General features: G+C 39.6%; 1 protein-coding gene and 1 pseudogene across 1 annotated transcript in view; one reads left to right on the top strand and one right to left on the bottom strand.

The window, feature by feature from the left end:
* Positions 1–6757, bottom strand: part of LOC138030177 (uncharacterized) — a 6894-nt pseudogene extending 137 nt beyond the window's left edge.
* A 48-nt stretch (positions 6758–6805) lies between these two features.
* The window catches only part of LOC138030179 (uncharacterized), a 10222-nt gene continuing 4527 nt past the window's right edge, over positions 6806–12500 (top strand). Inside the window, exons 1-7 of the mRNA XM_068878063.1 lie at positions 6806–7011; positions 8484–8576; positions 8667–8840; positions 9209–9356; positions 10269–10449; positions 12126–12224; positions 12437–12500. The exon at positions 12437–12500 is cut by the window's right edge and continues 111 nt beyond it. Coding sequence (XP_068734164.1) covers positions 6891–7011; positions 8484–8576; positions 8667–8840; positions 9209–9356; positions 10269–10449; positions 12126–12224; positions 12437–12500 — 880 coding nt within the window. The 5' untranslated portion in view covers positions 6806–6890. The remainder of the gene's footprint in view (positions 7012–8483; positions 8577–8666; positions 8841–9208; positions 9357–10268; positions 10450–12125; positions 12225–12436) is intronic.

Raw genomic sequence — 12500 nt, 5'->3', positions numbered from 1 at the left:
TTACGGTCATTTCGTAAATGTTTTTATCCATTGGTGGAAAAAAGGTAATCGCTATTAAAACAATACGTATTGAAACAAAAACTATCGACAATACAAAAACTTCTTCAATTCCGTAATCGTCAACGCGAAAATAACAAAAATAAATAGAACGAATAAAACTTTCTGATAAAAGGGATTTTTATATTTGCAAGTTACATGATGTCTGCCAGGAGGAAGGACAACACTCATCAGGTTTGGCGTCACGTGGTGCACAGGAATCACGTGCCAGTCCTCATCAATACCTCGTGCTTTATCGTTTGCATCAACAAACGGACGAAAAGCACATGTCCAGTATGGATGGTAAGTTACTTTGAGGATGAGATGTTCGGTACTGTAAAAGTCCTGAAACCAAGATTCAAGTCATGTTTTTGGCACCTCAGTTTTCAAGTTTGTTTTTCTTGCTTTCCCATGCATTTGGCCTTAGTTCTTGTAAAGGCCGATACAGCTATCAAACCAAACAATCACTATCCCACTCACAGATAAGTCACAGTGTGATCAAAAGCAAATAAGTTACTCACTGGATTGTGATTTATCCACCCTTCCAAAAAACTGGGGCCTAGTGATCGAAATAATAACGATACATTCGTTTGTCGACGGAAGTCTCGAAAACGTTATGGAGGGAAATTCGTTCGTGTAAATCAATTCTTGCAAAATCGACCTCAGTTTTTTGAGTTCGTACTTAGGGCTCCTGTTTTTTAAAGGCCTGATAACTTTGTCCAGTGGATAAGTCACTATCTGACACAATCTGTGCAACGATTTCAGTGTTTGCTCACACAACCGTGAGTATACGTGTACGTTATATTCTAGATAGATCAAATGGATAAAGAAAGCTATATGCCTTTAAACAACTGGAACTACAATAGATCTTTACAATACTTTTCCCTGTATCAAAAAACAACTTGCCTCTCTCCAACCATCCTCGGCTACCTCGACATAAGCAGTGTAGTAAGTTCTCCCGTCTTCCTCCTTCAAAACTCTTGACATTATTTGATCTGGGTTGCGTCCGAACTCTACATCTTCAAAAAGCGAATTTTGCCTCACTGGTCTCCTGTTCACTAGCCAAGTTGTTTCAAACTCGTTTGGAAAAAGGAGCCTTTGGATAAAACTAGAGTTGGCATATCGATGCGACACTACTATTTCGAAGAACTCATCGTGTTGAAGCTCTGAGTTGGGGTTTATGGCGAAGAGAACTCTGTAAGCAAATAGTCGAGTTGTTGAGACTACCGCCTCACGCATAGCTTTCAATTCACCAATAACAGCGCCAGGGACATGCGCAAATTCGAAATAACCATAATCCTCTTCGGGAGTTTTGACAAACAGATCAATGGTACCAAAAGAGGCCAGGTGGCTAAGTTGATAAGTCCTTGAGTATAAAGCAGTGTCGATCCCGGATGTAGCGACGAAGCGAATGTTGTAAAGACGCATGAGATCTGTGAAGGAAGGTGTTGTGTCCCTGAATGGCCGTATCTGCTCCACATAATACATGGACAATGTGTCGTGATAGCCTCGAGAGTATGTAAGGACTCCTGAAAAGACAAGGTTTCAACGGGATAGTTACGTGACAATTTCGTTGAGTGACGGTATTAATTTCATTTTGCACCCTAACGTTTGGGGAATGGGCGAGAAATTTAGTGCTTTTCTCTCAACCAATCAGAAGAAATACCAAGTTATTTGCCCGTCCATCTTTCGCCGCATTGACCTCCAGATTTCGTGAATTTGAAATTCGGACTCTGATTCGTTCTTTTGATTGACTGACTGGTTCTCGTGGATGGCGAAAGCCACCACTTAAGCTATCGTCCTTTAATACCATACTGGCAACCGTTTCCTTTATCTCCCAAAATCGCAAACAAGTCTCATTCGAAGATGTAGCTGGCCTCGACTCGTCAGCGTCATCATTTCTCGTATTCTTGGATGGTCTCAGTTTTGCGCAAACTTGATTCTCACCTATTTCCAGAAACGTCAGTCGTCATGTATTGTGTTCATTTGGCAACGCGATCTTTAAAGTTCCAGTGTCAATGCAACAGTCCCGGCTCCGAAAACTGCTAATGACGTTGAAGGTATGAGCATCATTCTGTCTTGGAGTTGATTGTATACATTTTTTCGAGGAAGAGAAAAGAATGATACGCCCGGTGCAGTCAATCGAACGAAACCGAACCAAAAACGAATCGAACCCAATCTTTCGATTTCGGTAATCGAACATAATCGAACTGGAACTTTTCGGTGAGTTTGATCAACCGAACTCGTGACTCAATCAAACTAAATCGACGCAATTAGTTCGATTTTGTTCGGCAGAAAAACAAAATGGTATACAAAATTGATAAGCATTAACTCTTAGTAGAATTGGAAGGAATTCACTCTTTAACTGAGTTTTAACTGGAGGAGCAAGTGTGAGAGATATTAACACATTTCAATGAACTAAAGGTGGCCGCGGTCATCGTCAGTTACCCTCAGAGCAGGACCCCTATCTCCTCTTTTCTGCTTGACAACAAATTTATCCCCGACACGGACGGCGAAAGAGCGCTCGTGGTAGCCCTTTACCACCGCTTCCAGAATAGTAAGTTTTACCTCTGCCCTGTCCGACATCTTGCCTGTTGTACTCGTGTTTGAAATACAAGCCAATAAATAACTTATTTGACCGCAACGCATTGTTTCAGACCAGATGAAACTGGTTCGTGTTTCTGATTGTTGAGGTGTTCGGTTATGTTCGATTGGCAAAATGTTTTTGTGAGTTCGATTACCGAACGTTCGATTGACTACGTCGGGGATACGCCACATCAGAGAGGCACGCGACGCGCACAAAATAAAGTGAACAACTTGCACCATGCACTTGCACAACCTTGCGTATCTTACGGTTATTGTTTAAAAGTAATAACGCATTCAACTAGCAAAAGAAGTACCTACCGGGCTTCTTAGTAAGATGCGGTATTAGAGCTAAGTCCCAAGGACCACCGCTGCCTGGAAATCGGGAAATCGGAAAGAGTATTAAAAACGTATGCAAGGCATTTCCGTAAACAGCGCTAGCTCCTCGATTTTACGTCTTACCGGCTGTAGGATACAATTTTCTTTTTTTGGACGTAAAATCGGGAAGATTTAGCCTATCGTGGGTCGGATAACTGTTGCCAGCTGTTTTAGGACCTCATGAAATAAATGGAGGAACATGTTTGCTTTTGGTCGGGGGATTCAACAACAATGTTGGAGTCAAGGTGCATTAACAATGGCGAAATCACGACGTTGGAAGATGGGAAATGACCTACTCAAGAAAAACCAGGCGAGAAGTTAACACCTTGATTGGGGGGGGGGGGGGGGGGGATTTGAATACAGGTCTTCGAGTGCTTCCTTTAGCCATTGATTGATTCTTGCTGGAATGAACACGGGAGGCTGACTTCTTAGAGACTGCGGTGCTGCCTTACACTGTGCTTCATTGGAAGCTCACTCACCTAATGATTTTGAAGCAAGTACACGCCCTCTATTTGGATAAGTTTTCAATTGCTGCAATCCATCTGAGAAACTGACTTCAGTCACCGTCAACAGTGAATTGAATCTTTCAAGTTGAGAGCTAAGATAAATCGGCGACAGTAGTAGCATAAATAAGACTAGTAGCTGATTGCTTTTCAGGAATACACCTAATATCTTGCACACGATTGAGGAAAAGAAGCGAAGAATACGTACAAATGAGACAGTCATTAGGAGTTATCCGCAAAAATTGATTGCATTTATATAGCGCAGGTCTTCGAGTTCTCTGTGTAATGGAATCAGGTCGTACAATGGACCAAAAATAGTTCTTCCAAGGAACATGAGCAGCGTGACAAAAAACAGCGTTCTGAGCCAAATAAACCGTACATGGTGATCGGCAAAATATTCACCGTTGCTACGTTTACGCTTTAAGAAAAATGAAAAAGATAACTCAGCTACGGCACCAAAAGTAATGAAAGGAAAATTTCTTCCTTGGTCAAGAATTTCGCCGTTCAAAAGATCCCACAGCACTAAATCAAAGCTATGTCTGTTTACGTTTTCGTTTTTCCAGGGAAGTCCTCCAATAAAGTTGAAGTTTACGAGTAATGGTATCATCCACCAAGATGAGATACACACACTGGAGGAGTGCACAAATACTGCGCGACGAACTGAAGGGGAGAGCAGCTTTCTTTTGAATGGAATTGGATTAGTGCTTACATCAACCAGTAATGTCACAGCTGTTACAACTACAAGGTAAATTCCGAAGAAGGCGTGTGAAGAGAAATTGAGGATGACGAGTAGAATGGTTCCATTCCTTGAGCTTCTGTTGTAGAGTACATAGTCGTATAGGAATCCAACTAAAATAGAGTAAAAGGCACCGAAAGAGTTACAATTAATTACTTATATGGGGTAGGGTACAAAACAGTTTGATGGTTGGGGTTACACCAACCCTTCCGCTTAAAGTTCTCTTTGGGGAATTCCCTTGGGTTGGGTTTGGTCACTTATTACTCACTCCTGGGAAACAGATTTCCCGAATTACGGCAAACTTGACGAGTTGTTTCATAATCGCCTTGGGGGTCTTAATGAACGATACAACGCATTCATAAAATGGAAATTTCCCGGATGCAACCACAGTTGTACTAGCTTGAAACAGCAACTGCCTGGCATGAAGTCCGCCAACAGTTTAGCGATTGGCTGTTATGCAGAATGTTCGTTCATAGCCATCTTTGCTCTTTTGTCAATTACTGTTATGGTGCCTGGATTTTCATAGAGCTAGGGAGATACACATACCATCACAAGAGAGATGCTAATGTTCAGGCTAAGTGCAACGAACAGTTGAGGAATTTTTGGATTCACAAATTTTGTACCTGGTACATGGACTCTTGTGCTGGAACACTCACATGATCTACCATGTGCTAGCTTTTCTGTCTGTGTGAAAACATCCTGTAAAACCATGCTATATTTAAACCGATTACCTGCAATAGGGAAAGTGGCCATCCCATAGGCTTGTGTCAATAAACCATAATCATGGAATGCTTCCAGCTCTAATCCAAACTTGCTCCAACTGTGAATGGAAAACACAAAAAGAGAAGTGATGCTTGCTTCCAGTCGACTCATCCTCAATTTGCGCAAACCAATGAACCAGGACCAGGGCACAGATGCCAGAAGGAGAACAAAAATCCACCGGAATAGTAATAGAGGGCTGACGAACCTTTAGAAACAATGGTTAACAAAAATGCATGCATCAGTAAAGCAAGTGTTAGCTTACCACTTCACTTATGAAACACTCTAGCAATAAAAGAGTGAGACCATGGCGGATGTTTGAAGTCAATGGCCTTTATTAAACTCCAAATGACAATTTTTGGACTTCATCATTGGGTCTCATTAAATCTTGCACCACATTTGCCAAGAAGCCAACAAGGGAACCTTTAAGAGGGTCTACTGTTTATCAGCATCAATGTGGCATGCAAGTTAAGAATACAAATTCCTTGTGGAGTTATCTTAAAGAATCTGATACACTTTGAGCAAATCTATGGCACATGTGACGAGAAGGATGGTGCAGTGGTGAGAGCAATCACCTCCCACCAATGTGGCCTGGGTTAAATTCACAGAGTCAGTGCCATATGTGGGTTGAGTTTGTTTGTTCTCTACTCTGCTCCAAAAGGTTTTTCTCTGGGTCTGGGTACTCTGGTTTCCCCCTCTCCTCAAAAACCAGCCTATGATGTGATGTGTATTGAATTGATTTGATTTCTGTGCAGTGTGCTTAATAAGTGCCTCCACAGCACTAAATACACTTGACACTTAAATAAAGTTCATTATTATTATTATATTATTATTTATTATTATTATTATTATTATTATTAAGTGGAGACAACTGAAATTTAATAGTAAATTTTGATCATGAGAAAACCGGCTCTTCGAGGGGGTAGATTTTTTGTACACTCCATCGACCACTCCCTCCTTTTTCCTGACCCCTGCATGCACGAGAGACAAAGCCGAGCAAAGAAGAAGTCTAACTTACGATTCTGTAAGGATCATTAAAACGGAGGTAAATAAGCACGGAAATGGATGGTACGCCAGGAGAAAAGGGTAACCAAGTATTATTTCATCGAACCACAGATCCGTTGAGCCATTTTGTAAAAGTTCTTTCAAGTAAAGGGCTTCCACTTGGTGTGAATACATATCCCCGCCGTCGGCATAGCCAGTGGTGCTTGTTAGGTACGGATTAGAGTTTAAAACCAAAGCCAGAAAAAGCGACAGACTCACAGAAAAAAGAATGAGTAAACTTAACCATAACGGAATGTCATTTTCTTGAGAACTTAACGGGGAGTGGCCCAGGGCAAAACGATCTCTCTGCATTTGAAGTTGACACAACTAGTATTTCCGGTGCGATTCGTGACCCGATTCGGCGCTGATCTCGTGACCTCCTTCTTCTTATCCAGACATAAATTCGCTTGATTTCCAAGCAGGGAATAACCTAATGCTCGCTTTCTCATCTCTGAACATCCTCACACAAACGTTTTGTATCTCATCCAAGCAGCCTCGTGGGTTGTGATCATCTGCTCAGATATAATTTCTCACCGACGGCGGGTCAAAAAGCGGTGCGTCGCGCACCACTACTTGAGTTCAGGGAGCCTCGACGGAAGCCAATCGTCCTATTGAGTTGTCCCAAGTTCAGGTGGCTAAATTGGTTTGGTGAACTTGAGATAAAACTTGCAAATTCTCAGGTCGCTAAAAATCCTATCGCGACAGACTACCTTGTTCAAATCGGTAATCTAACATGCACAGCCTGCGGTCTTTATGGTTTACCGCTGTGCATATATACCCCCTCCTATCAAAAAGAACTGCAACAAGTTCTCCAACAACTGTAAGTGGAATCAATATCATCCTAATTTGCGATGAAGGAAGTTGTGTTCTACTACGATGTTGTTTGCCCATTTGCCTACATGGCAAGTAGACTAATAGAGGGTGTTGCCCGACGAACTGGAGCTAAAATTCAGTGGAAGCCCGTCCTTCTTGGTAAGTATCATGTCCCACGTATTAAACGACAATTATGGTTGCTGTCACACTTGAGAAAAACACAGTGTAACAATGGTTTTGGCACTACTCTAGTGTCAACTCTCTGGTGTTTTGAATCCCTAGGGGAACACTGAACAAAAGAACTTGATTTAACGCAAGTTTTAACTCCCTAAATGAGACCGCAACCAATGTATCTAAGTAATGGTAAAAACGTCATACTGTATGCAAGCTCCCACAAAATAACTTAGTACACCATATATAATAACACAAAGACTGTACTCTCAGGTTAAGGCAATTAATTAAAAGCGTGAGGGATGATGACAGAGACTATAGTGTTTGACTCAGGTTAAGACAAAATTGACAATCATTTCTATGATCACAGATGTATTTTTATGAAGTTTATCAAATTATAGCTATAGATGCCCATTGTTTACAAAACGTTGCAATTTCCATTGTTTTGTATTGATTGTTTCCATTCTCAATGGTTTCCAGTCAGCAAATTCTTATCATTGGGTATTGAAACATTAAACATCCCAAACCCCCAGAATTTGTCTTCTAAGTCCTCCAATGAACTCCAGAACGTGACCAGAATAAGGGTTGGTTTTCACTTGCATCCAGAAATGCACAGAATTCACCTTTATCACCCGTCGGCCATTTTGGAGTCCACAGGAAATAATGGCATTGTCTTGGCATTGTCTTTGAACTTCTAGCCTCACACTGAATGAGAGGTTAGACTTGCAAAATCTTTTGTTGGACATTGAGTGATATGGGTCTATTAGATGCAAACCCAATTTTGACATCCAACAGGAAGTGTCCCTCTAAGTCTAAGTCTTTGCAACCTTTTTTCAACAATAAGGTAAGAGTAAAGGTTAGCATTATTTTTAGTTTAGTGTAAATGCAGCTGTTTATCCATACTCTAGGAGCAGCATTTCGGGGACACTACATGACGTGAATTGTCTGTATTCCAAGAAACGAGTGATGTCGAAGTTGAAGAGAAGACAACAAGTGGACACTTCATGACACTTAAATTTCAAATCTGTGCATCTAATTATAGCCATTTCTGGACATATCTTCCCATTCAAGGAGTGAAATTGTCTGGTGATAGTCGTAAAATCTGTAGGTGTTTCTTTTTGTACATGTAGGGAAAAGATTAATGCAGCTGCTCTCCATCACTTTTGAAAAAAACAGTCTGGAACAAAATGTTTGTGAACAACTACAAGTCACCTGTTCCAGGATTAATTTCCCTGATGCAAAAGCTTCTACGTCTGTATAATATAATTAATTTTGTAGTCAAGCTTTGAAAATCTTTCTTTTGCTTGTTTTAGTAGAATTATTGCCAATGTTAGCAGCAGTTAGTATTGGTTGTTTTGAGTAATGTTTGCAGCATCTATTCTGGTAATCTTTTAAAGTGATCAGGTTTTGAATGTCTTGGTACAAATATTATTTCTAATTGTTTGTTTCCATTTGGTTAGGTGGCCTGTACAAAGGAACACAGGCACCCCAAGGTGCTGCAGGATCTGCTTTTGATGCCATGTGTAGTGCTAAGGTTAAGATATTAGCAGAAGGTAATATTTTTAATTGTTTGAAAAATGTTGTAATTAAATTACTTTGTTGAAATATAACATTTTTAATCAATCACTGTCTTGAACTAATAGATTTAGAAAGAACAAGACTTCATCTGGGAATAACTGAAGGTTCAGCTCCATCTGAGCATCCAATCAAGACTCTCAAGCCAATGCGTCTGTTGGCTGCAGCACTTCATTTAAACGAGGAAACTGGTATTTCATTGACACACAAGCTATTTGGTGCCTATTGGGTTCAACATAAAGGTAATGAATAGTCCTATTGAGGTAATCATATTGTTAGTCTTTAGGATTGTGTCTCATTGTTAGCAAATTTATCACTTCAGACTTTTTTGCCCTGGGTCACTTGGTCATATTAAATACATTGTAGGTAAATAAATTATATAATGTTATGTAGTATACTGGTAAAAAATAAGTCAAGTTTTTTCAGAATGTCAAGAAGTCCACACTCAGAGCATTAACCTGTCATTTTTGAATGTGTGTTGTTTACAATCTGGTGTATGGTTATGTGAGGTAGCATAGAGTTCCTTTCAAAATTTGTGACAAAGCTAAAAAATCTGTGGTAAAATTATTGGTGGGACTGAACTGGACCTTTCAATTAATAATCTTCACAGATGTTCGAGAAAAGAGTGTTCTACAAGAGAGTGCTTTTTCTGTTGGCTGGAATGTGGACATTGATGAGATGATCAGTGGGGTTGGGAAAGAAAAGCTTCTACAGAACACACAAGAGGCCTTGGATAGAGGATCATTTGGTGTACCAAGGTTAATAAATTAAAAACACCTCCAATACAGGATCACTGTTGCTGCTGGTGTGATGTTAATTGACCCTTTGACGTCCAAACCGGCCTAAGCTGGCCAGACCTAGTATTTTACTTTGTCTAACGCCAGACGATTTTACTTGTCAATGTGGAACCCCTGGGAGTCAATGGGTTAATGCTATGATTCTCAAAGCTGAGCAGCTTTTTGTGTGGTCAGCCCTATTCACAATATTGAAATCAGTTTGTTCTAGGCCTTCTCAGACACTTTCTCTTATTTCAACATGTCATAATAATAATAATATCATGAGACTAGGTTCTGGCTGTCTGATTGGCTTGACATGTCATGAATATGTACAGTGTAATGGCTATAAGATTTGAAATATCAGTATTTTTTAATACAGTGTATTTTAAATTTTTTCACTGTATCAAGTGCTAGAATCTCATTGGCTTATACAGATGTAGCTCATAACACACTATTTTTATGCATAAATGCCTTTCTTCTCCCACCTATAAGATGTGCCGCACAAACTCTATTGGTACAGGTGTGTATATTGCTACTGAGAACAATATAGACCAAATATTTATCATTTGTAGTGAGGAAGAAATTAAATGTGTTCTATGTTTTTGTTGTAATTGTATTGTTATTTTAAAGCAAGTCATTTCATTCTCAAATACAGCACTTTCAATTTGAAAACTATTTATCCCATTTGCGATTTATGAAACCACTTAATCCTGGTTGTAGAATAAACTGGGAGGTCTTCATACTTTGGTGACTGCCGGCCATGCAAGGTGCAATATTTAACTTTCTCATTCATTCTTCAGACTCAGTGTAAGTGTTTGTTTTGTTGGTAAATCACAGCGGTCTCCATTAACCCCTGTTCAACAGCTTGCTTATTCTTTTTCAATCTCTCTTCAGTTTTTGGGCAAATGACCGACTTTTCTATGGTGTGGATCACCTTCACTTTGTTGAGAGAGTTCTGGGAAACAGTTCTGCAGTTCTCCCAAGATTTCACCCTCCTCCAGCAGAGCCAAGGAAGGCTAAACTCACCATCTATCATGACTTTTCCAGCCCTTGGAGCTACATTGGATCAACACAGGTTTAAACAATTTCATTTTACAGTAACTGGTAGGTCATTAGTGAAAAAGCCATTTGTGGACGGAATAAAAAAGAAATATACATTTGAGGGTCAAAGACATGGAGGCTTGGTGATATAATGATTAGCTCAACAGATCCTCTTGGTGTTGGTGTTCGCAAGCTTGGTACTGTCACTGACTAACTTTTGCTTTTGTCATTATTTTGTTTGGACTGAGAGGATCAAAACCTTCTGCTCCCCTATACCTTGTTGTCCAACCTCCTGTACCTTTTGTGTCCCTTTCTTTCCTGTACCTTCCACCCTTGGCTCCCAAGAAGGTCTTCCATGGACAGATTTTTCATGACCAGACCAAAAATGCTGAGACCTAACTCATGAAAATCATTTCATTGGATTTGGTTTGCTTGTATTGAAGAGAATTTTGAGCGTTTGTGAGAAACTGACACACGTACATTCCTGAGTCTTGTCATTTCATTCATAACCTATGTTGTAACTTACTTGAAAAGGTTTCTGATTTCATGGGAACTGTTTTTGCTTCCTGTGTTTACCTGAGACCCGGAGGAACCCAAACCGTCATGAACCTGTACAGATTTAAAATTCTTGCAGTCGTTTACAAAATTGAAACTGGGATGAAATTGTTGGTGCCTGGTTTTGGGACAAAATGATTGTTACATGTATATCTTTTGCCTTATAAATATATCCCTGACCCAAAAGCATGCAGGTTTGAAATTTCTGGACGTGGTCTGAGATTAAAATTTTGTTGTCATGAGAACAGACGACTATGAACTCAGACCGGTGCAAGAATTTCTTGTCTCGGTCCAGCAACCAAGATGAAGGCATCTACCGGTCTGATTAATTAATTAAATTAGCCTGCAATATCAAGTAGCGTTAACTTTGTTGTTGTTGTTGTTGTTGTTATATGAAGTCATGCCAGTATGATTTCGTCCCACTCTCATGTTAAGACCACCTTAGCCTGTGTGTGAATTTGCATGTTTTCACCTTTCCTAGCTCCTTTCCTTTTGTCTTTCAACAACTTGGTTCATGATTTAACCCTGCAGGCTTCCCCAGCCAGACCAATCTGTAAAATTTGCTACCACTAGCACCACTTTTCACTACCCCAAATTGCTTTGATTATTCTTAAATTTACCAATGAAGTGGAAAATCTTTGTTACCTGGTGTTTTGAACTAGGCCTGGAAGGAATTTATTTGGTGTTTCAGGGTGGGGGAATACTTACACTCTTCAGAATAAACTAGATACTCCCTCATCAAATTTATTGAACACCTTTTCAGACAAAAGTAGCCTGTTAAGAAAGTTAATTCAAGATACATACTTTATTTAGCTGTACAACTAAAACTGTTTTTTTTTTTGTGTCTTCTCAAACCAAATCCAGCCATGAAGTTTGAAATTAGCCAATATAAAAATGCCATAATACTCTTTGTTTGTTCCTCCAAAAGTTTGCATAAGTATTGTTTCCATTTTCTCTTGCGACCATTGTAAGTCCCAAGAGAAAATTTATAAAAACATATTTGCTTATTCAAAATTATGGAGGGACAAACAAAGAGGTATTTTTGATATTGGCTAATAATTTATGTTAAGGAAACTTGCAAAAAAACATTTCAAGGGTATGATGTTGAATTATTTTGGTATTATTTACAATGGTTTTATTTTGTTTTTATCTCAGATCCCTAAGTTGATATCTCAGGTCCATCCAGTTTCAGTTGAGGTTGAGTGGGTACCAATCTTGGTTGGTGCCTTGTTTAAGATGATAGGGTCTCCAGTGGTATGTTAATAGTAATTTTGAAATGTTTTTTTATTTTTATAATTAAGTCTTAGTAATAGATCTGTAGTTATCAAGCACCCACAAGTTTGAGCATGACACTACCATTTGTTTAGGCATTTTCACTGCTCTCATCATTGCGACAATACTGGGGCAATGATGACCCTTGCCTTTTTGCAATGCTTTGGCAACGATGGCCTTTCCTTTTTGCATAGCTTCCATTGAATGAAGTCAGTGAGTCAAAGAAGAAATATGGTGCCCAGGATCTTATAGATCATG

The sequence above is a fragment of the Montipora capricornis genome, chromosome 13, assembly GCF_036669925.1.
Source record: "Montipora capricornis isolate CH-2021 chromosome 13, ASM3666992v2, whole genome shotgun sequence".
NCBI lineage: Eukaryota > Metazoa > Cnidaria > Anthozoa > Scleractinia > Acroporidae > Montipora > Montipora capricornis.
Note: the sequence above shows the minus strand (reverse complement) of the source record. Positions and strands in the feature narration are given on the sequence as shown.